This window comes from Perissodus microlepis, chromosome 9 (assembly GCF_051167445.1).
Source record: "Perissodus microlepis isolate ML-2025 ecotype Zambia chromosome 9, ASM5116744v1, whole genome shotgun sequence".
Taxonomy (NCBI): Eukaryota; Metazoa; Chordata; class Actinopteri; order Cichliformes; family Cichlidae; genus Perissodus; species Perissodus microlepis.
This window is the reverse complement of record NC_140469.1, coordinates 22,089,229-22,113,243: the sequence shown is the minus strand read 5'-3', so window position 1 is coordinate 22,113,243 and position 24,015 is coordinate 22,089,229. Positions and strand designations below refer to the sequence as shown.

Below are 24,015 nucleotides of genomic sequence, written 5' to 3'. Positions count from 1 at the left end.
TGGTAGAGCGGGAATAGGGAGGCAGCTGAGGATGGGGAGGGAAGAAAGGGAGGGGCAAACGGCCCCTCCCTGGGGCCAGCTCCCCCGCTGACCCCAGTAGGCACCCCCACGCTCTGGAACCCACCAGGGCAAGGAGGCCCAGGCCCATCCGGACCGGGGCCCGCAGCAGCAGCACTGCCCAGCCCCACAGAGTCCGGGGCAGCCCACCCGACTCCACCCCAGAGAAAACTGCACCCACCCCATCATCCAATCATCTCCCAAACTACACAAGACAATAGACACCCAGGTTGAGTTCATTCTCCCCCTCTCCTATATCTCTCCCCCCACCTGCAGAGTGAGCTCCTGTAGTGAGGAGACCACCTGCAAAGATGTAACAACCTCCCCACCAGTTAGAGAGCCCCCTAGTTGGGCCGATGCACCAGAGGTCCCCTGCACTGGGGCTGAGCCCCCCTGCACCCACCCGTCCACTGCTCCGGCGACACAACAGCCAGGACCCAAGCCCCCAAGGCCCGGCCAGCACCCCAGACCGGGGGGCGGAGCACCCCCAGACCCCCAAGCCTCCACGCCCGTCCCGGACCCTCCCAGGGGCAGCCAGGCTACCAGGCCAGTAACCAACGTCCGCCAGCACAGACCCTCCCCCATCTCCGCTGTACGCAGCCACAAGGAAAACACCATCCAAGAGCCCCAGAGCTTCTAACCAGGTCATGGCCACAGCCCCCAGGTTAGGCCCTCCAGGGAAACGTCCCTAGGGACTCCCCAGACGCCCTAAGGCCGTCCCTACCCCCACATCAACCACAATAGCGAAGGCAGGACCAAACCATGACCCCCCACCCCCACTAGGTGATGAAGCCGATCAAAGGAGCCCAAAGGGATTGATCAAATGTGATGGCAGAGGTTGTATCAAGACTAATGTGATCTATTAGATGGTTTTTATATTGGTTAGAATTAAGATTATTTTTATTTTTCCAGTTAATGAGGACCATTTTCTTGGCAATGCATAGGGCCGTAAAAACAACGTGGGCTGTGTTTATTTCTGCAGTGACCTCATCCAAGTTGCCCAGCAAGCATACTAAAGGGGAGGCTGGAATGTTACATTTCAGACACTTTGATAAGTCTTCACATATCTCACGCCAAAATTTCTGAACTGGTGGACAGAACCAAAGAGCGTGGATGTAATTGTCCGGTGTATTTGCTGTGCAGTGTGAGCAGTTGTTGGAAGGCGTATAGCCCATCTTGAACATCCTATGACCAGTATAGTGCACTCTGTGTAATATTTTGTATTGTATTAATTGCAAACTGGGATTTCTGATCCATTGAAAGGTTTTTAAGCATATCTGAGACCAAAGGTTTGGGTCTAAGTTGATTGATAAATCTGCTTCCCATTTTGCAATAGGAAGGGATATTGATTCATCTATTTTAGAAAGTGTTCTGTATATTTTAGACAATAATTTGGGGGGTTTTAGACTAAGAAATTGTACCATACTTGGTGGTGTTTGTAATTCAGCTTCACTGGGATTAAATTTCTTTTTTACTATGGATTTAATTTGTTGATATTCCAAAAATCGTTTCTTGTTGATCCCATATTGTATAACTAGTCTGTCAAACGAGAAAGGGTCTTTAAGTCATCTTTAAAGTCTCGACTTGCTCTTCGGAGATTAAAACGCTGTCATAAGCAGAATGTTGCCGCGGTAACTACAAAGGTACCTTGATAAAACATGTAGTTTGCCTATCTTCTCTGTAAAGGTGTACAGTATTCTGTCTATGCAACGTCACAACAAGTCCTATTAATACCTATTTCTAGCTACTCCACCAATCAAACTTTCTTTTAGCCCACATGCTGTGAGGTGAACAATGCTTTGATTTAAAAGTATCGTCCTCAATGTTTGGTGCACGACTAGATTTAAAGACGGATGGTTTATATGATCATTAAACAGGACGGATCTGACAGCACGACTCCTGGTACATGACCTCAGCTCTTGCTATTTATCGTCAGAAGACATAATCCTGTCAAATCCTTTTTGCTAGTGGATAAACTTAAAGCCACACTTTGTATACTTTAAATGGCAACAAGAGGAACCTGCAAACGTGATCTAAGGTTGAACATCCAGATGTCTCGTCACCAATTCCAGTTAGAACAGTCACGTCTATAAAATCATCTCTTTGTTTTATGTCAAAAAGGAAAAAAAGATAGAAAGAAGCACATAATGGAAACCCTGAGTCCTAATTTCTCTCCATATTACTTTAACACGCTGTTGTTTTTGCACTGGAATTCTGGCATCTCTTCACCTGACATACAGAAAAAGGGATTCGATTGGAGCGTCACAATTCCCCGTGCAGTTTCGTGAACCCCGTTTAGAGAGCTTTGTATATGTCTTTGGCAAAAAAAATGAGATGATTAATGTTTCCAGTGGAGCCATTCATCTCAGCCCTAATGACAGATTTTTGGTCAGAAAATGTGTGAAAAACACAAATCCATTTGGTGCATCATTGTTGTTTTATTGATTCAACACACATTCAATGGACACATTTTGTAACCACTGTAGTACATTTTTGATGTCAGATGAGCTTGTTATTGCTGGGGTTTTAATGGAAAATTGCTAGTTTTGTTTGTAATGACCATTACATTAGTTAGGAAGTCACACTGTCATTACAGTAAGAGGCAGCATTTCATTTCGTTCCATTATTTGCAGCGGAATGCAAATCATGGTGGGATTTGGTACCATAATTCATGCATAAATGGTGCATGTTTTGATCTTTTGATCTGATTTGAATGTTTATCCAATAAACATGATGTGTTTGCTTGCGCTGTTTGTACATATTTGTAGCAACATGACAGTGAATATTTGTACGGATTAAATACTGAATGTTTTAAAGACATTTTATAGCTGCATTTGTTGTTTGTAAAGTCTAATAGAGGAGCATATTATGTGATTTCCGCTTTTTAATTTTCTTTGAACATAATTAAGAATCCCAGACATGTCTAAAAATGTACACGGTATATATTTATTTCCCTTCTCTACATATTATAAAGTGCGTCTCTGAATGAGCGCTCTGTGATGTCAAAAGGGACAAGAACCAGTCTTCACTCGTGGCTTAGAGTCTCAGCCTTTTAAATACCAAACAACCAGCAGCAGCCTGCCTCTCTTACTCTAACTTTAGCAATGCCTCGGCCACAAGCAAAGCAAGCTATATGTTCTGTTGTTGGCTACAAGAACAAAAACAAGAGTTTCCATGCACTTGCAGCATCCGAGGAACTGAAAACCCAGTAGATTTGTTTTAGGATCTAAAGGCAGCATATCAAATCTACAGGAAAATCATTAGTATTTGTATGTTGTGTGGCTAAAGTTATCATTAGCTTTGACAGTAAGCCCAGATTTATGTGATAATAAAAGCAGTGACCAGAGGCAAACAGACGAATGTTTGGATTTAAAACCATTAAAGAACTGGGAGTGATTTACTGTGCTTTCATGTCGCTGTTTGAACCTCAGTGCAACCTAAGCTCTGTTTGGTTCTCTCCTATTATCTGTGTTCACTGCACAGCTGTATTTAAATAAATAAATAAAAACAAAATTAAAAAACTGCTATCTACATTTCCACTTTTTCTGTTCCTGGTGCCAAACAATGTAATGAGTATGAAATTGTGATTGACATGCTGCACATTAACTACATGTTAACCACCAATTAACTTTCAAGACACTTTTCAAGCTGTCAGTCTGCACTGGAACAATGATGATTTTAAAGCCATGATGTAATCTGACAAAATCTCTTCGCACAAAGGGTTAAAGACGGTGGCTGTGTTGTGATTCTGGCTATTTTTACTCTTTAAAGAATCAAACGAGGAGAACATTAGAAGCAATACTGTATCACTGTCTGTGTTAGCTGCCCTTTGATCAAATGCGGCTCCTGCTGCTATTAACTGCTATTTACTGGAGGTGGTTTGCATTTGAAACTATGGAAAGGGGAATGGGACATTTGTAAAAGGGCACAAGAACAAGGGAGTTTCAGAAAAGCTTAAAAGAAGAATGTTTCTTTTTTAGGGAAATAAAATACTCGCATTATCTTGCTAAAAATGGAGAATGAAGCATCATCCTCACTTGTTTAATAATTATTCAACGTAAGATTTTATGTATCATTTAAACCAGAAGCGCTCACATCATTCTTCAGTCCAGCATCACCACTCAAACGTTTACAGTCTGGTGTGGCTGCATTTAAACTCCGGTTCTTTTTCCTTTCGACAGCTACACTCAGATGTGGACAAAGGAGATGGCAAGGTGAAATACGTGCTCTCTGGTGAGGGTGCCACCTCCATCTTCACCATTGATGAAAACACGGGAGACATCCATGCCACAAAGCGGCTTGATCGAGAGGCTCAGGCTTACTACACCCTTCAAGCTCAAGCTGTAGACCGACTCACCAATTTGCCTGTGGAACCCAGATCTGAATTTGTGGTCAAAGTCCAGGACATCAATGACAATGAGCCCAAATTTCCTGATGGACCGTACCTGGCAGGAGTACCAGAGATGTCACCCTTAGGTAAGTTCTTTTACACATAATCGATTGAAGGTTAATAACCAAAGTGTTAAAAGTGATATAACATTGTAAGTATGAATTGTAAAGTAAGTTAAAAGTGGTCACCTATTAATGCAGTACACAGTGCTTTTCTTTGTGAACAGTGTGATAGTTTTGGTTCTCCATGAAGACCCACAAGAGCTAATTATCTGTACACCTGTGTGGAGTCTATGAAAAATTCACATCATGTGGAAAAGAAAAACCTGTATATTGGATGAACTATTATTCGTCCCTCCACTAGCATAACCAAACAAGTCATTTCCCCCCTCTCCGCACACTCTTCAAGTCTCTCTCTTACTCTTGCTTTCTCTTTGACTTGTCCTTGCTCCAACATCTGCCTTTGATAATTTTCCACCTCACTGAATTCGTCTTCATCTCTCCCAGTGTTTAGGTCGTGAGGGGTGGGTGGAGGGGGGGATTTGGGACGTGTGCAATATTAATTTGAGTCCAGCATGTTCAGTTTGTAAGACTGACTACATACTAATCATACTGAATATAATTTAACCAGTATGAAGCCCTTCTTGTTCATGGGCTCCACATCAAATGAGATCCAGGTTAAATTACCTTGATTTGGGAATACCTTGGCCAGAGAGCACAGGTCTGTTGGCTTCTTTCTCCTTTTCTGCTGTGATCCTGACGAATAAGGTCATGGATGCCTCGCTGTTCATTTTTTAAAGCTTCAAAAAGCAGGATGATGCACAAAGACTAAGAAACTAAAACCATTTCTCTTAGGCCACTCAGTAAAGCTTGCCTTCATTTTTATATATTCCATAGGTATCATGTAGCGCAAATACCAGCAGGTTTTAGCATAAACAAAATTTTAACTTGATGATTGCACAAGAGAAAAAGTCAACTCATCACAAACGGTTATATGTAGAACCTGACAGTCAAGTTAATTAATCAGTGAAAACATTTTGATTAAAACCAAAAATGAAAAAACTCATCAATCCATCAGCATAAATCTTCTGGGAACCAAGGATCTCTGTACTAATCTGTGTCGCACATTAAGACAATTTTTGCTGATTTGTGACGCATCAGAGAGTAACCACTGCTGATATCACCGATCCTTCTGGGATTTAGGAATGTCCTGATCAGGTTTTATTGAAATACAACTAATAACTAGTGATGCTAGAAGCACAAGATTTTAAAAGCTAGAAAAAGGCTGCACAAACCCCCTCCCCACTCCCGATCCATTACCTTTTTCTTCTTCAGTCTTCTGACTTTTTTCCAGTCCTGTACATTTACAAGTCGAATAGTAATTGAGAATTAACTCCCTTGAATCCCATGGGAATACCCCAGAATTCCTGTAACCCCCACAGGATATCTGAAAAAAAGTGTGCTTCTACAGAACAGCTGACCAACTACAGTAGTCTGCAGATTAACAGACCAGCATTGCTATATCTCAAGCAAGCACAGGTAAAATCATTATACTGCACAATAATACCTCTCCTAAGGTCTCAGCAATTGATATTCTATTGATCACATTAGCATTTATTGCAACACGTATTCCTTTTATCTGTTTAAAAAACACTCCTTGAGGGCGCTATCATATCAGCCCCTGTCTGTAAGCTGTGTGGTCAAGATTTCCTTCAAGGTTTCAGACAGGTCCTGCTCAGGTTCAAAATGCAAGTAAATGTAAATGAGTGGCAACAACATCCTGAGGCCATTCATCTTAGCAGGTGTGTTAGGAATGCAGTAAGAAAAAGTGACCTCCATATATCTAATGTCTAGAGCATGTCTGGCTTATACTGACCTAAAATTTAAAAAAAGAATAAAATAAATAACAATAAATAAAATTAATATTTGGGATATTTAAGATTTAGAATATTTTTAGAGCTTGTTTTATTTCAGATATTCACATATTCACATATGCCAAAGCAGACCTCTAGGCTTAGAAATGTTGATGAGTGACTCATGTTTGAAAGCTAACTCAGCCAAACTTAAGGTCTGAATCAGGCTTGAAGGCCATAGGCATTTTTTCCACAAATTGGACTCAGAGTTCATTGCAGCCAGTACCTCCCAGTACCTTCCTGCTGAACATTTCTCTGAAAAACATCTGATCCTGATGAATACATTTCTGCCCAGCCATTACTTTGGCAATTCACTGTGGCAACACGGTACGCTTAGCAGCACAGTCACCCTTAACTTCCTCCAGCTCCACCTAGGGGTTCCCAAGGCACTCCAAGGCATGCTGGGAGCTGTGGTCTAATCACAAGTGAGCTGTGAGTGCTGGGATGGAGACAGAAATGAACCTGGGTGTCAGAAGACTGAAAACGGTGACCTGAGCTTTTCAGTTGATTAAAAATTACAAACACAAAGTTTGACATGATTTTATGCCTAAAGTGTAAAAAGTCATTTTATGTCAAATTAATTACACAATCTACACAACCTGCTTGAGAATGTGTTGGCCAAAGACTATCAACTTTTTTCAGTCAGTAAATTAAATGCAAAATTTGCAATAAAACACCATAAACCCATTTTAGTATCATTGCTACCAAAAGGGTAATATGGAGTGGCGGTTTGTGACCTTTTTTTCCCAGAGAAAATTGAGGAAATTCTGTACGTAATTAAAAAGAGTGAGCATCACACACTGGGTAGCATCACTGAAACGCTGTCAAGGCTGTAAGTAGGAGTGTTATTGTGCAAGCTGTAACTGCAGGCAGGTGGGCGAGAAAGCTCTGGGTTTGAATGCATTGTTTTTTAATATGTAGTGGACATGTTTCAGTTAAAACATGGGGTTAGATGGTTAATGAAATCTGCAATGAATTGTGCTTTTGGCCACTCAGGGGCACTTTTTACACTGATATGATTAGATACTTATACACTGCTGTACTGCTTTATGTCTGTTATCAGCTTGTGCTAGCATTTGTGCACAGTCGTTTTTAGAGTGTTTTCTTTTCTTTTTTTTCTCTTTTTGGAAGTTCACAGTGTACAAATTATGCAATGAAAACTCTGAGAATGAAGCACAGCAGTGAGCTTGTGGGCCAGATAAGCAAAATAATGAGCTGAAAGAAGCTAAACAGGAACATGGAGCTGTGGGGAGCTCTGGTGATAGCACTTTGTGGATTGATCACTTGGTTCGAGAACCCTTTCCCGTATGCTTTGCTGTATGTGATTGATATGTGATGGAGATTTTTATAGTTTTTACCTCGAGCAGTACATAGACAGCTGAGCAAACTCATTGCTGGTTAGGATCACCTCGGTGCTTCAAACATGCTTGTTGCCATGCAAATGTAAATTAGAAAAAAAAAACAAAGGCTATTTCCAGAGTGTTCAAAGTCAAAATGGAAATTTCAGAAGGCATACAGTGGCACCGGGAGCCGTTCCAAGGGAGGCTCTGGTTTGCTTACAGCACAGGCACAGAGATCTCCGAAGGATTACACAGCTGACTGTCAATGGGGGGTACAGAGCTCAGGCTTAAGGAACCAGAGGATTAGAGTACGAGGGCTTTGAGTCTCGTGTCCAACCGGTGATAACAGCAACTTACTAGAAGGATGTATTCACACCAGAATCGGTGAGCTGCACGTTCCACCCGAGCACTTTATTTACTCTGCCAGTTCCCGTGAAGGTCTTCATCACGAGTTGCGAGAACAACAGGAGAATAATGCTTTGCCTCCCTTTTGTAAATATCTGCTCAAAGCAATTATCAATGCAGTAAAGAACGGGAAAGGGCGAAGCACCTCCTGTCTTCAATAATTCCTTTATAGATGTCTTTAAATCATTAATGGTCACAGCTTTGCACCGCTGATGAATGGGTTCAATTTAGAGGAAATCATGAATTTAATTAATTAAAGTAATTAGAAGCAGTGCTCGTCCATGCACAGTGTGACCCTGTGGCCTGAGGATCTCTCAGGGCTTTTGCCTTAATCATGGCTGGGATGTCAAATAAAAGACAAGAGAGCTTGAGGACAGTGACAATCGTGAGGCCTGGCTCTCTCCCGCTGCACAGCGAAAGGCCAAAGGAGCCGTTTGAGGGCTCATTACAAGCATAGAGAATGTAATGTCACCCCAAGGCCACAGCTCTTGAATTTACTACTCACCAGTCCTATATCTAGCTGTCACAGTTCCTGCCGAATTCACGAGAGCAGAGATCATGGATGGAATAGTCATTTTAATTCTTGAAATGAAAAAGGTGCTGCGGTTTAGGGAAAGTTGATTTTTTTCTTTCTTCTTTTTGTCACTGCAAGTGGAAGTGCTTAATTGCGTGGTAAAAATATTCACTGAGGTACACACGCTTAATCTTTGTTAACTACAATGCAGCATATCTGTCATAACTGTTTTTACAAAGCTCTTAATGTTCACTTTTACTTGACAGTGTGTAAATTTGACACTATGTTAATTATTTAACTGAGAAGTGTATCACATTATTTTTTTTGTTCTCTCCAACAACACATATTAGGCAGGCAAAATATTAGAAACACCTCTGAATATAACACAGTCTCGTAAAATATAATAAAACAGTGATGAAAACTGGACACAATGAAAATATGGTCGATATTATGGTAGTACAGCTGTAGAGGGAATGTAGCGAATGTATTTGCTTCCTAACAATGTTAAAACATGCATAGAAATCAGCAGGCACTCGGTAACTTTCTTTTAAAGTCTTGTAACTCATTTTTGCTTTTGTAGTTAGGAATAAATGTGAACCAAACTCTAATCAATAGTCCCTGCTCATCTGAAACAGTGGGGAGCAGGTGTGAATGTGCATGAATACAATCAACTTAATCAACTGCGGCAGCTTTGAGTACTCATGGAGGCATTGCAGAACGACTGGGCTTTAATGAAACATTTTAATATTGATTCTCCTACTATCCTGTATGTACTTCCACATCGCAGAATTGTTTCTGATGGGTTTTTTTTTCACCTTTTCGAGTTAAATAAAAGTATATTTATATTCCTAAGACGGTCCTTCATTTGTACTAATGCAAAAGTTCCAACACAGGTTTTGGGTCACTGTCAAACCTTTGCATTGTGTGCGTGCAATCGGAAAGTGGATATTGCACTTGACAGTTGCTTGCAACCTGTACATGCAAGTGTCTGAAGAATATTGGTCTCCGCTCCAGATTAAGCACGCCGCATTTATTTTCATTACTGGCAGATGACAGTTGCTCACCGAGAATACGGAATTGATTAGGAAACTTGTTTTGTACACAGCTGCAGGGGATAAATAACAAGGGTGAAGATCTGATCCATCACGTCGATGAAGATGGACAAATATTGAAAGGACACTGACAGGGGAAATTGAGTAGCAGACGACAGCCTGGTGGAGCTGAAAGAATTTGTTAAAATTTTCAGGGTGTTCATCAGTTTTTTTTCTCTTTCTCTCTGACATCCAGCTCACCCTGATGATATTACCTTTCATACTGACATTATTGTTAGAACAGGATGTTTGGTGGACTCGCAGGGCAAACAAGCTGTGGAAAACATCTGAAAAAAAAGAGGAAACTTTAAAAGCGCTCCATGCGAGTCCATATTGAAAGTTAATTTACGGCGGCGTCCACCACACCCTCTGTGAAGTGTTTTTAACTATCATCCTGTAATAAAGATTCAGACGTTGCCTGAGTTCTCTTTCATACAGTCATCCTTTGACCTTGGTGTTTTAAACTACCTGTAATATAACGTGTCATGACTAAGAGGTGATGATATAATCTAGGTGTCCTTCTACAACCAGCCTGGTGATAACTTCTCCAGCTTCACCAAGCTTTTTTTTTTTTTTTACTGTTATATTGTTCACATCCAGGGCCAGAGCCTGTTAATTCAGCTTTATGGCCAGAATGGGGGACTCTAATCTTCAATTTCCGTGATCACTTCATTCTGTAAAAGCCTGTAAAATACATCTCATGTTAGAAAGTGAGATTTTTATTAGGATGTTTGCTTCAAAGTAAAATATCACCAACTTGTAAGACAGCACTTTCTGTTTGCTACAATACAGGCTTTGACAGATATGTTCAGCTAGCCATTAAAGTGAAATATTCAAGCATCAACCAGCTATCCATGTGACAAACTGAAAAAAAGCTCCACTTGTGGAGAATGGTGTTTTTTCAAGATTATTTTAACAATTTCTATTCTTGATGATTTCACCACTCCAAGTGTGAGACTGCTGTAGGCGTCAGCTTTAAGACCAACACTGACGTATAGTCTAACAGCGAAAAAATAGCCTGAACCGTAAAGGTTGTTTTTGGTAATTTCACAATTTATTAAATGCCTTTTCCTCTCCATTATCAAATGGATATCAGTTTTTCAGCATAAAATGACTTTGCCTGGAAAAAAAAAAAAAAAACTGCGCCCATTTAATGAGCCCAGTTGGAACAACAGGGTTCATTTATACCATAATGAATGACCTATTGAAATTGATTGGCACTGATTGTCGCTGATTATGTTTTCTCTGTGAAATCTTCAGACGCTTTTCTGCTTTACCTCCGAGCCGCAGCTGTCAGCTCAAGTCACATCAACCTCGTTCAGTGGGCACATTTAAAGAAAAGTGCACAAGGAGTCGTGTGTGATGTCTTCTCGTTTGCCTTAGAGGAAGTGTGGGAGAGGACAATACTGTACTGCACGCAGAAACAACAGTTGTCAGTTATCAGCAGAGTTCACAGTTGAGTTTGAAAACAAATGTCCTTCTTGTAGGCTGAACGGAAGTTTGGGGATTTGAGGAGGGCGAATTCTGGGCTCTGTTACAAAGTGAGGCTTTATGTCTGGGTGTTTATAACTTTATCTGCAAAACTCCACTGGATAATGTAAGGTTTTTTGTTGTTTTTTTTAGAATCACAGTCAGTCAGAGTTAAGATTCTCTACCCATATCAAACCTTAGCTAGAGTTTTTACACAAAGTGAATGCAATAGGATTCACAACAATAAAAAAATAACAAGAAAACTCGTAAATATTGCACATGACTGTGAATAAATTGTGGGGTTATTGTGCAGGAGCATAATCACATATTGCATATGCATGCTGCAGCATGTAGGCCTAAGCACAGATGTACAAAGTCAGTCAAATTTCCAATGAGAAGTGTAACTTATTTTTTGTATAACTTTTGGCAATTGCTTTGCTCAAACCTGGGGATTTACAGATAAACAAGCATCTGTTACTCAACATTCGAGTCTTAGCCAAACAGGTTCACATAATGCTGATTGAGCCTGTCAGCTACAGGTTAATCTCTCTGTATTTCACTGTATGTCAGAGCTTTAAATCTCAGGCATGAAATTTCAGCGCTGACATAGCGATAGCCACCATGCAACAAGGTCACCTCTCGCATGTGTCCTCTAGGCAGACTGCAAAGTAGTATATTAAGAACAACTTCATGTCCATTATGTCCACAACCGGTCTTGAATGGAGCATAGGAATTTGACATAAATCCTCCAGAAATTGTTGTAAAATTCTTTAATGTACTAGGTGTCATTGAATCCTAATTAGTACCACAGAGAGGTACAGTGCCTTCCAATGACATTGCTGCAGGACGACTTTAAACTCCTTTCTAAAGCAAAAAAAAAAAAGTTGCAGTTTTTGGATTGCTGTGGGATGATGTGAATAGCAATTTAGCTTTGTCTTTTTTGATGGGGTGAAGTGCCTCTTTAACATGCACAGATGGGTTGCAGACCCCATTTGGCTGATGAATTAGAACAGATTGAAGTTACCAGGAAAGATGCTGCTAACTGATCTGCACCAGGCAAACTGAGAAAAAAAATGGCACTGAAATGATCTCTACAGGCTTGGAGTTACACTTTAATCTTGCTGCAGCATCCCTGCAAATTATGGAAATAATTAAGAGTGTCAGTTGTTTTGCAAGAGCCAGTCAGATCAGGACCCTCTCACCACCATTACCACCAACCCCCCACAACTCCCTTCAAACTGAGTTGGTCACAGGGCTGTTGATATGATGACTGTTTCCACATTTAGCTCTGTTTGTCTTGGCTTCTTGATGTTGTCTTGGAAACTAATGAAGGGCTGTCTGCTCACAGGAACCATGGTAGTGCAAGTGGTAGCCACAGACGCAGATGACCCAACATACGGGAACAGTGCCAGGGTGGTTTACAGCATCGAACATGGACATCCGTATTTCTCAGTGGAGCCAAAGACAGGTAGGAACAGACAAAATCCGTGAATTCATCCTGCTGGTTTGCATTTGTTTTACAGATATTGCTACTGTGCATCATTTAATGAAGCTTTTTCTCTTAATATATAAAATAATCTGTCAAAGTTGAAACTGTTTTCATATTTCTGTAGGCAATGTCATGCACTATGCATCATGTTTTTAAATGCATTTATATCAAAAGTGAGGGAAGAGTTGGTGAGCTGTTTGCCTACACAGCTCAGCCACTGTCAGTCAAATGTGAGCAAACAACAACCACACAAACCTGATAACCAAATGTATTTTTATATTCAACTCCAGTTTTTATTTATTTATCCATGAATAATTCTGTACTAACAATAATACTTCACTCATGTGGCTTTGAACTCCTACAGCGCTGTCAGAGTCAAGACTGACAATTTAAAAACCTAATCAGAATTAATGATGTAAAATCAGAGATGTGTTGTCTTTTTTTAGTTAATGCATTCTTCTCCCCTGTCAAAACCTGAATTTGGTGTTCATGTGTGTTATGGTGTAGTGGCTAATGAAGCCTTACCCTCAAGTGAGTTTTTATTTATTTATTGTGTTGTTTTTTTTGCTTTCTCATTTTTTTGTTTTTCCTTGATGAATGTACTTTTAAAATCTAAATTTAGTTTTCAAAGTCTGTGTTATGTAAAGCACAATGATTCTGTCACGAAATCGGATGCACTTATTTTTGTAATTTTCACAAAACAGTGGCTACTTTGCCCACATGAAACATTCGCTTTTCCAAAGCTCTGTCTCTCTTTAAAGAAAATTTGACTGAAAGCTAATTGATGAGGATCAAGAGCATCAAATGTGTCTTTTGGTGGTGATTTGCTAAGTTTGCTCCTTATAAATTATTGAAAAAAACCTTTAAATAAACTTTCAGGACATATTTGTTATTATTAGTAAACAGGGGCAGAGAACATGTGTGGAGAGATGGCAGGTAGCAGTTATTGTTATACTTACTTTACTATACTTAAATGTTGAGACACCCTTCATTTTGTTTCATATTTTGCCAGAGAAGTGCTAAATGGGTTTATTGAAGTGCAAATATAAAACAAACAGTATATAAGGCACAAACAGAGTTTATACAACTCTAATGAGCTTCAGCACAGTCTGCACTCTTTTAGTTTACTTGTAGTTTCTTTAAGTAGTTTTCAGGAATAGTGCTCCAGGCTTCTTGAAGGACATTCAGAGCTCTTCTTTTAATGTTGGCTGCCTTTTGTTCAGTTCTCTGTACAGATGATCTCATATGTCTTTAGTAATGTTGACGTCCAGGCTCTGGGGAGACCAGTCCATGACTAATCGTGTTCCATTATCAGTACGCGTTTACTGCGCTGATATTGTCATTGCTAGTCTGAAAAATGAAGCTGTTGTCGATTAAATGCTTTCCAGATGGTATTACGTCACAGTAATACAGTATTATATGTAATATCATACCCGATGATACCTTTCTGTATTCATAATTTAATCAGTTTTGGCAAGATCTCCTAACTCCACTGGCTGAACTGCAGCCCCAAACCATAAAAGAGCATCTACTATGATGGCTATAGACACTGACTGTTGTACACTCACTCTCCTGACCTGATCTGTATATATTTGCAAAAAGGTGAACTAAAAAACTCCAAAGACCCGTTACCACTGATTTTCAGTCCAGTTCTTGACAGTCACCTTTCCACTGAGACCATTTCTGATGGGGCTTCAGTGAAGAGTAAGTAGGTGGATCAATCAAAGGGTCAGATGTAACTCTCAAGTCTTTGCTTCTTTTTGTTCCCAATTTCTAAGGACATGAGATCCAGTTTATACTGTTTATCTGCTGTAAATAGTTTTTTAGGTGTGCCACTTTTGTGGTACTCCACTAGTCCAGTTTCCGCAAATTGTTTAATGAGAATTTCACTCCATGCTGAGATATGCCATGTTTTCAGCTAATAGCTCTTTGGAAATAGCGTGTTGGTGCAAAAATGTTGTTCTTTAGCCCGTCAAGGCATTTTTTTGTAGATTCAACCTGAGAAATGAGAACAAATTATGTGTTTTTGCGACAGGCTTGCTGGTAACAAAGTGCCTAAAGATACAATTTAAAATTGGTTCTTTTCCAAGTTGTCTGTTATGTGAAGCATTAAAACCCCAGAGTGTGTTGTATAACAGTGTGTGTTATTTCTCCTGAATTTCACTTTTCATTTATATAAAGAAAATGAGTGTTGAAGGATATATACACCCGATTTTAGCACCTAGATGCATGTTTGCAAGTTTTGCCACTTGTTATAATAAAAGTAACAGCACTCAAAATAAAAAGAAACCATTTAAAAATTCTGAGAAAATGGATAAAGTAGCTTGAACCATAAGATGTGAGATAGTATTGTGACTTGTGGGGCATTTTATCCTGGGAAAGTGCAGCGGCAGCCCTCGCTACATCTTCATCGCTGGCTCATTAGCCACTGCCCTGCCGAGGCTCAGCTACTTCATGCAAAGCACTCTTGCAAGAAAACAGGAAAATATGGGCCATCCAGTAATACAGGCCTCATCCTCTGCTTATCAAGAGCAACACATACACACATGCTACAATTTTATGAATGTAGTTCTAATTCATGAACTGCTGAGAGCCACTGCAATGCAGAGATTTCTGTCACTTATTTTTCACACTCGGTCAGACACAGAAATAAGAGGGATGCTCAACAAAACAAACTCCGCTGTGACCTGTAAGGTTCACTGTAAACATTCAATAAACCTAACCACTGGAAGAAAATGGAACGCTCCAGAAAAAACGAATGCATATCGCAAAAAAGGAAATAACTTCACACTGTGTTGGCATTATTGATGTGATGTCTTTGGAGGAAAATATGCTGGGTGCATCAAAATTCATCAGCACATTTAGCTGTGAAGCCTGCACAGTATCGCAGAATATCCATGTTGTTTTTCACTTTCTGGAGACCTTCAACTAATGAAGCCTCCTGCTGAAGCTTTCATTAGAGAATATTTCCATGTTACAATGTTTTCGGGTGAACATTTACATGTTTTATACACTCCAAATGAAAAAAGGAAAAAGAAAAAGTCCCTCATTGATACTCTAAGCTGCAGCAGTTTCTCTGGGACTACTCTGAAGCTGGGAATCTTTGATTATAAGTGGATTTTCTCATGTTGCTTAGAAGCTAAAACTTCTGTGAGCTAATTAATCTGTTAAAATGCTGTGATCACCTTCCCTCTAGATGAGTTTTTTTAAGAACTTCTTGAATATATATTTAAGTATTTTCTTAGTTCCTTACTGGTGGCATCCATAAATAAATGAATATGCTGTGTGTTTTGAATGCAATAGTTCAAATTTAGTAGTGAGCGGCACAGCTTTCAATTTTAATAGGCACTTTAAAGTAGTTAATACAGTGTAAGTAATCCCTCAGGTATAGTCTCAACATTAAAAATGTTTTGATGAATTGCAACAACCTCATTGTCTCATTCAGTTTCATTGACACGTTGCCAAAAATAAGTTTAGTTATGATTTCTGGCTCAAACAAGCATGTAAAGCTATAAGAATAAAAATGTAAGTTAAATCAATCTAAAATGAATATTGATTATTGCCAATCTATCCATGTTCTTACAGAATTTAGGGTCACGGGGGAGGGGATGCATGCTTACGTTTACACCTATAGCCGATTTATAATCACCAATTAACCTAACGTACAGGTCTTTGCACTGTAAGAAAAAGTCAGGGTACATGAAGAGAACAAGTGCAAGAAAATGGGACAACATGCAAACTCAGTCAGCTGATAGTTTGAAAATAGAAGCTGCAAGGCAACAGCACTAACCACTGGTACACCATACTGGCAGCACTGATTATTGTTTCTTGAATAATCATAAAGCCTACAAATATCACCTTCTTTTATATCTGTTTTAAGAAGATTGATGTAGCTAATATGTCTTCACAACTCTTTTTTTTTTAAGCCAGATGTTACAATAAAACCTTGCCTAGCTAGCTTTGTTAGCATGCTGCATCTTTAAATGATTGTAACATTGAATGGTATGCTAATTTTGGCTAGCAAGAAACTTGAAATAAAACACCCTTACTAGAAACGTTAAACCTGCCTGTGGACCAAGTGATCCTTAACTCTGTAACATTTTAAACCAACAACTGAAACAAATGAATTACATAAATATTGATTAACAACTATTATGCATAAAACCTGTAGCTAATAAATTCCCCAGAAAATCTGTAGCTGTGGTCTCTCGAGCAGAGTAATTTTCCTAGCTTAATTCATAGTGATTTCATATTAATGGTCAATTTAAGTCCAGTATTCATCTGTGATTTACCTCCGTTTTATGTCCTCTAACTCTTGACAAAAATGCCAAGGCTAATGCCAGTGTTGCTCAGGTACTTGCTGACACTGGCTTTCTGTGTGTATTCGTATTGCAGGTTTTTAAAGCTTTTTCACTAAAACATCTGAACTGTGAAGTTGTCTGACTCTGAACTCCAAACTGCTGTTAGGAAAACATAAATAAAGAAGAAAGCTATATTCACAAGTACCTGCCAAGTGATTTTTAGGTTTAAGCATGAAAAGTTGCTTATTGCAGCTTTAAGCATAAAACTTAAAGAACAAAAAGCACACAGATAAATCCCAGGTTGGTACTCTTTCTGTAGGACAATGGCTGGTTTATTAAGCTGTCAAACAAGCATACACACACATAAGCACATACACCAAAATGTGCAGCCAGATACAGCCCTTGGGCCCCTGCCAGCACCTTGCCTTTCTGCTGCCCATCTCTGTCTGACCACGACTGATTATACTTGGCTCTCTTTTCATTCCCGCAGAAGGTGATTGGATCTCATGGTTATGAGATGCAATATTGGTGTCAGAATGGAATAGCGTGGATGGCCCTCAGAGAGGTGTGACTCCATGTGGGACTGGATGCAGGGAAGCATGAAGACATGTTCTCTTGTTTGACAGGGGTAACCTTAACAGCAGAGTGGAAAAAGATGACTTAAAAACTGTAACCTGTGTGTCAAGGGGGAAATCCTGCACTCTTTCATAGCAGCATTGTTGGTGTCTAGAAGTCTCTGTTGGTTTATTACACTTTCTTGACACCCCCCCCCCCCCCCTTATCTTCCTCCCTGAAAGAGTGCAAACACACAACTGTAATGGAGAGAAATATTAGGAAGTGCTCAGTTGACTACCTTCATCTTCATCTTCATTTAGCTACCTTTCAAGAAGAACTATCTTGGGGAAATAAAAATTCATGCTGCTAAAAAATGCTCAGCTTGTTTACTGTAAAAAACAATCCTGCTGTGTCATCAGCTTTCAAAACTCTACAAGCTATTTACCACGTTGTATTTATTGTGTGCATTTGTGGGTTCCCTTTGATTTATCGCTGCATAAATTTCTGCATTTATCTCCTCGATTGCTCTTATCCGTCAAAAAAATAAGTTTTACATAAAGTGACTTGTCTGACTTCTTGTTCGTAAAGAACTTGTGAAAAGTAGATTGATTTATCATGTACTGCCCTGCAGAAATATTTAAAGCTGGCACAGAACTGATGAAAATTTGACCACTTTGCCTGTGGCTATTCAACGATCTTTGACAAAGTTCGCAAGAATACTTGTACACATCAATGACTCTTGAATGAGACTTCGTAAGGCCTATGCCAATTAAAGTGAGAGCACACAAGTGATGTTCAGACAGTGCGTCTGCCCCATAAAGCCCTCATTATTCCCATATCATGTTTATTTTCCCCTTTTTTTAATCTAAGCTCAGTGACCAGATCCCATACTTTCACAGCCTTGACTGATGATTTTCTTTAAGGTAAGTGGATTCTTTAAAACACAAGGTTGATATTTCAGAAGCCTTACTGGGTTATAAAAACCTGTGGACTGTGATCCTCTACAGTTGACTGATGTTAACCAGAGATAGGTCCATATTTAAAGCTCGCTAACAACATATTTAACATATAAGGACTCCAGAATGGGATTCCTGTGGAGCTGAAGCTAGAACTAGCGCGAGAAACAATTATAGCAACATGTTGACCTATTTTTTGCTTACAACATCATTAGTTTTATCACCACGTATCATAGACATAAGCACACGATGGTGTTTAACACTTGGTGGGTCCCTAGCTCCCTCTGAACATCAATATTTTAGAGTTCTGAGGGATCCCAAGGTATTAGGTAGAGTAAAAAAGTAGCATTAGTTGAAGTTAATTTAAAAAGTCATGAAAAATTGGAATAACAGAATAAACTACCTGTGAGAAAAAGTATTCCCTTATAGTCTGTAGGTACCCCAGTCAGTAGAATTAAGGTTATGTAAATCTGCATACTTTATTGAGAAGCCAGCACCACAGTGAATAAAAGCAGTGTGAATAAAAGAGAAGCCTAGGAGCAGGTCATCTAGGAATGACAAAGTTAGTGGTTTGATCCCTGGTTGCTTCAGTCTGCACCCCAGAGTACCCTTGAGCAAGACAGTGATTTCGGTGCATTTATCTCAGTGGACAGAAAAGTATCAAAAAGTGCTTGTATGAGTGTGTGTGAATGGGTGTGAATGGCTGAATGAGACATGTTGTATAAAGTGCTTTGAGTGCTCAAGTAGGGTAGAAAAGCACTGTATAAGAACCAGTCCATTTCCCATTCATGTTTTTACACTTGCCAATCACTTTAGGTACACTTTGACGGAAGGGTGTGTTAGATCCCTTTTTTCCTTCAGAACTCCCTTAATGCTTCATGTTATTGACATCTAGTGACCGTAGAGGCCATCTGAATACTGTGAAATCACTGTCATGTTTGGGAAAACCAGTTTGAGATGATTTGAGCTTTGTCTCATGGTGTGCTCCTCTACTGGAAGCAGTAGGATAGCACACAAGGTGAGTACGCTTGGGTCTTAAAGAGATTGACATGGTCAGCAATTATACAGAGGTAGGCTACGACATTCAAAAAATACATACTAAGGTGTGTGCCCAGAAAATATCCCACACACAGTTAGATAGCCACCACTGCAAATGCAATGAAAAGCAAGATGAATCCATGTTTTGAATCCACGTGTTATTTGCAGCAAATTTTGATCCCACAATGTTGGTGAGCTTGTGCAAATTGTACCCTCAGTTTCATGTCATTATGTTACAAGTGTGGCACCTGGTGTGGTCTTCTGCTGCCGAAGCCAGTCGGCTGAGAAGCTTAATGTTTTGTGCATTCAGAGATGCTCTTCTGCATATTTTAGTTTGAAGAAGTGGTCAAGGCGATAGAGCGTTGGTAACTGTGGTCCCCAGACTCTGGAACTCCCTTCCTTTGAGCCTGAGATCTGTGGACTCAGTGGTTTCATTTAAAAAACAGCTAAAAACCCATCTTTTTAAACTTGCTTTTGTTTGATTTCTGTTTTTCTGTTTTAGCTTTTCTGTGAAGCACTTTGTGATTTTTGTCTTGAAAGGTGCTATACAAATAAAATTTCACTTACTTACTTTTATTTGAGTTATTGTTGCCTTCCTATCAGGTTATTTCTGTTCGCCTGGACGTAGCGTTTTCAGTGGGAGAAACGTCCCATTGAAAACGCTGTCCAGGTAAACAGAATCAACCTTCTGGCCATCCTGCCCTGAGCATAGCATCAGTGAGGGATTTTCTCCCAGATAACTAGCTAGCATTGGATATTTTCTCTTTTTATGACCATTCTCTGTAAACCCTAGAGATCAGCAATTTCTGAAATGCTCGGTGTTTAGCACCAATATCGTCCCACGTTCAAATTCACCTTAATCAGCTTTCTTCCCAATTCAGATTCTCAGTTCAACGTCATCAGGTTGTTTTTACTAAATGCAATGCGTTGTTGCCATGTGACTGTCTTAGTAAGCAGTTGACTGCAGTCTGTGTTGTAATAGAAGATCACTGGGTATTCATGTACAGAAACGTTTTTAAGAGCTGTATCAAAAACATTCCCCAAATGGTTTTTAAGATACATTTATTTCTGTATTTTTACAATAAAGAATCTTATACTGAAAAAAACCCAAACCACCTTGATAAGTTCAGTGTAATCAGAGGTTTCGCTGCAACATCATCACTTGTTCTGGTATGACCATGTGAGTATGAGCAGCAGATTACAGTCACAGCAAACACAAAGTTCACTTTCCTTATAAATCATCTGTAGTTGTGCCACAAACAGAAACTTTTTTTTTTACTTTATTTTTTTGTAGTTTTTTTGTTGTGTTTTGTTTTTGTGACAACACTTGTTGCAACAATGGCCGCTGGCAAACATTAAACTCCCACTGTAATGAAAGTTAGGAGGACATGCATCAACTGTGGGCCTAAAAGGCAGTCAGCCACGAAATTGATAGTGTAATTAGTGTTTGTGTTGGAGGACCAAATTGTGTGTTCTTCACAAAAAAAGTACTAGACAATTGATGGTTGTCAAAAACTTTAAACAAGAAATACGCATTTTCTTTTCTAGAATACTCGTCAAAAAAAATTTGCTTGCTGAGAAAATAATCTGTTAAACTGAGAGGTACTTTGCTTAAAAGTGGCCACTTCTTTGCAGTGTAACCGTATAGCAGCAAGAAGTGCGTCACAAAGTAAGCAAACTTAGTAATGTTAGGAACACAACAACAATCTTTCCTTGAGACGGGGTGCATTTCTTTGCTCATCTTCCAGTAATTCTGGTTTAGTTCTTTCATTTTTACACCTGGATGACATCCAGGTGTAAAATATTCTGCTCACCTGACTGTGAAAGGAACCACATTGTTTGTGTTACTTATCAGTTTTTAACACATTGTCAATATCATGTATCTTATGGAATACACTGTGGCGCTGAGAGACTAGCTTTTAGACACCAACCTGGTGCTGAGTATTGTGGGATGAGCACTGTGCCTCTGTCTTTGTAAGTTACTAATTAGTCCCATTTGCAGCACACGCCTGGGCCATAGCAGAGGGTGACTTTGACAAAGTGCCTGAGTCGAACATTACACTTGCTCCACACTGCAATACTGTGCTTGCGATTAACTGGCAGAGTGCTAATAGCTGGTGGTGGGGGAAGCTGCTGGAAGTGTGGAGATGTGTGACCTGATGTTAGGTGGGTTGTATCCTTGCTCTTTTTCGTCTAACAAGTCTTTTACTTTGGTTCTTAATCCCAAATGAAATCTACAAGGTGCCCTTGGGAAAAGTACTTAATCCCAAATAGCTCCAGTAACTTCCAAGCAGTGCATAATGTCAGCAAAATACATACGTTACTGTGCCTAAAGAGAGGATTTTGTAATATATATTGATTGATAGCTCGTAGTTTAGTTTGAAGGTGAAGCTTAAATGGTAACGCTGTTCAGGACTGTGTTCTAATTGATGGCAAGCTCAAGGAGGTTTGAACAGCTGCCCCAAAGCCCTGCGCCATACACCTCGTCAATATGGCCATTCCTTTAGAGACAATTATCCATGCACATTAGCGCTGTTAAGCATGCATGCATGGTCACAAAACTAAATAGCTGGAATAACAAGAGCAGAATTCAGTTAGTAGAAAATGACAGGTGCCTGAATGAGTGGATTAATTGCATGAGGAGGGTGGGGTGTTTGAGATGTGACATAGCATGCCTCTGAGAAAGACACGAGTATGACATCTGAATACGACAGCTACTGAAGTACCAACATATGACAGACTGAGCTTTGTCTCTTCTCGGACTAAGAATCTAATTAAACCAATATGGCTCAAATAAAAGAAAAGGCCACGTTTAATCCTTGTGTACTCTGTAGCTGTGAAGTTTAGACACTGAGGTCAGTAGACGAAAGGTTTGCCGTGATCAGGCTGTGATTAAGATATTAACATGGTCTTTTTAAAAATCTTGTGTGCTTTTCTCTGCCCTCTTCTCCGAAAAGCGCGTGTCGCTGTGGCTTTGCACGGGTTCTTTTTGTGGTGACTGCACTAAATCGAAAAACATTACAGCTGAAGGCTAGATATAAATCTGGCTGCCTCCTGCGGTTCAGGCAGGTAATATCGAGAGAGTGGGGAGTGGGGGGTGCAATTTTTTAATTCTAATCACAAACAACACGCACGCAAACGCACAGTCGATCGTGCGCACACGCAAGCACATTTCCTTTCAGCTTACAAATAAATGGCTCCTGTGCCCTGTGTGTAACTTGTTGGACATAATGACTTATTTGTGTAACACACCGGTCTATTGTACTGTGGCATCATGTGGCCCTTTCACACTCTTGGGTACCTGGGAAGCTATAGTGACCCATGATTAGAGCATGATGTTTGAATGTCACTCAGTAATAAACTACCTAGGCTGCAGGTTTTATTCCCTGTTTGTGTGGCCTGTTTTTGTGTTATGGGATTTTTCCCTTGTAAGCTGCCTGAGGGGTTCAGCAAATCACATACTGCGCCCTTCATGTTTAAGTGTTCATCACCTTCATCAGTACCTCTCATAGCTGCATGCAGAGCCAGAGGGTTCCTCCAAAGCCTGCACTTTTATTTCCTCTTCGTAAGACAAATGTCAAGTATCTGGGCTTTAGCAGGGAGCGTGGCCCACCCGTCTGCCGCCAGTGGTGTGGAGACAGCTAGATAAATGCATGGCTACAATGCGTCTGGCTTGCACCGGAGGCAAGGAGTCACGGTGCAACGCTAGGCCGTGCCGTGATAGCGACAGAAGGATTTTAATCATCGCCTCTCCCCAGGAATGACACCAGCGCCGGATGGGGTAACAGAGATAGAGAGCGAGGGGGCTGGCACCCAGCAGACAAACAACAGCCTTGCAACAATGCCGTGTGGATTAGCAGTGTCGCTCGGTGAGAAGTATGTGTGCTTCTGGCCAGGCGGGAAGAGAAACATGTTGCTTCTTTTCTTTTTTTTTTTTTTTTTCTTCCTTCCAACTTGCTAGAATCAGGATTCACAGCATCATTAACCACAGCCAATATCTCCCAACCTCCAACAAACCAAGCTGATATTAAATAAGTATATCAATTGTGTGTGAAGCTGATCTATGGTTTAGTGAGAACATTCATTTGTCTCACTCCTGGCTGCACAAACTTAACATCTTTTGTTCATTTTTTTTATTTCACCTTTTAGGAGCCATCCATTGCCGCTGTTATTATAATCCGACCATTATCCAGCTTCCGTCTCAGTTTTACTTCTTGTGAATCCTTAAAGATGCCTCTTTCAGGTCTGCCCATGCATTCTACGTCTCTATGGTGATGTTATGTGGAGCAGAGGACAGAAAACTTTTGTTTGTGTCTAGCTAGTATTTAGGGGGCCTTGCTGGATTGAAGGCTTGAAGTAACCTTTCTGATGCAACTCAGTAAACAGGGTTCATAGGTGTCACTACAGCAAACACCAGAGCACTGGCGGTGCTCTTTAATTGGCTACCAGGTTACATTGTGCACGAACCAACAAAAAAGTGATGAATGGATGAATGGA

General features: G+C 40.1%; 1 protein-coding gene across 1 annotated transcript in view; it reads left to right on the top strand.

Annotated features, from left to right (window-relative positions):
• The window catches only part of LOC146380511 (cadherin-7-like), a 115,060-nt gene that overhangs the window by 42,867 nt on the left and 48,178 nt on the right, over nucleotides 1-24,015 (top strand). The window contains exons 3-4 of the mRNA XM_084939656.1: nucleotides 4,239-4,533; nucleotides 12,528-12,647. Coding sequence (XP_084795782.1) covers nucleotides 4,239-4,533; nucleotides 12,528-12,647 — 415 coding nt within the window. The remainder of the gene's footprint in view (nucleotides 1-4,238; nucleotides 4,534-12,527; nucleotides 12,648-24,015) is intronic.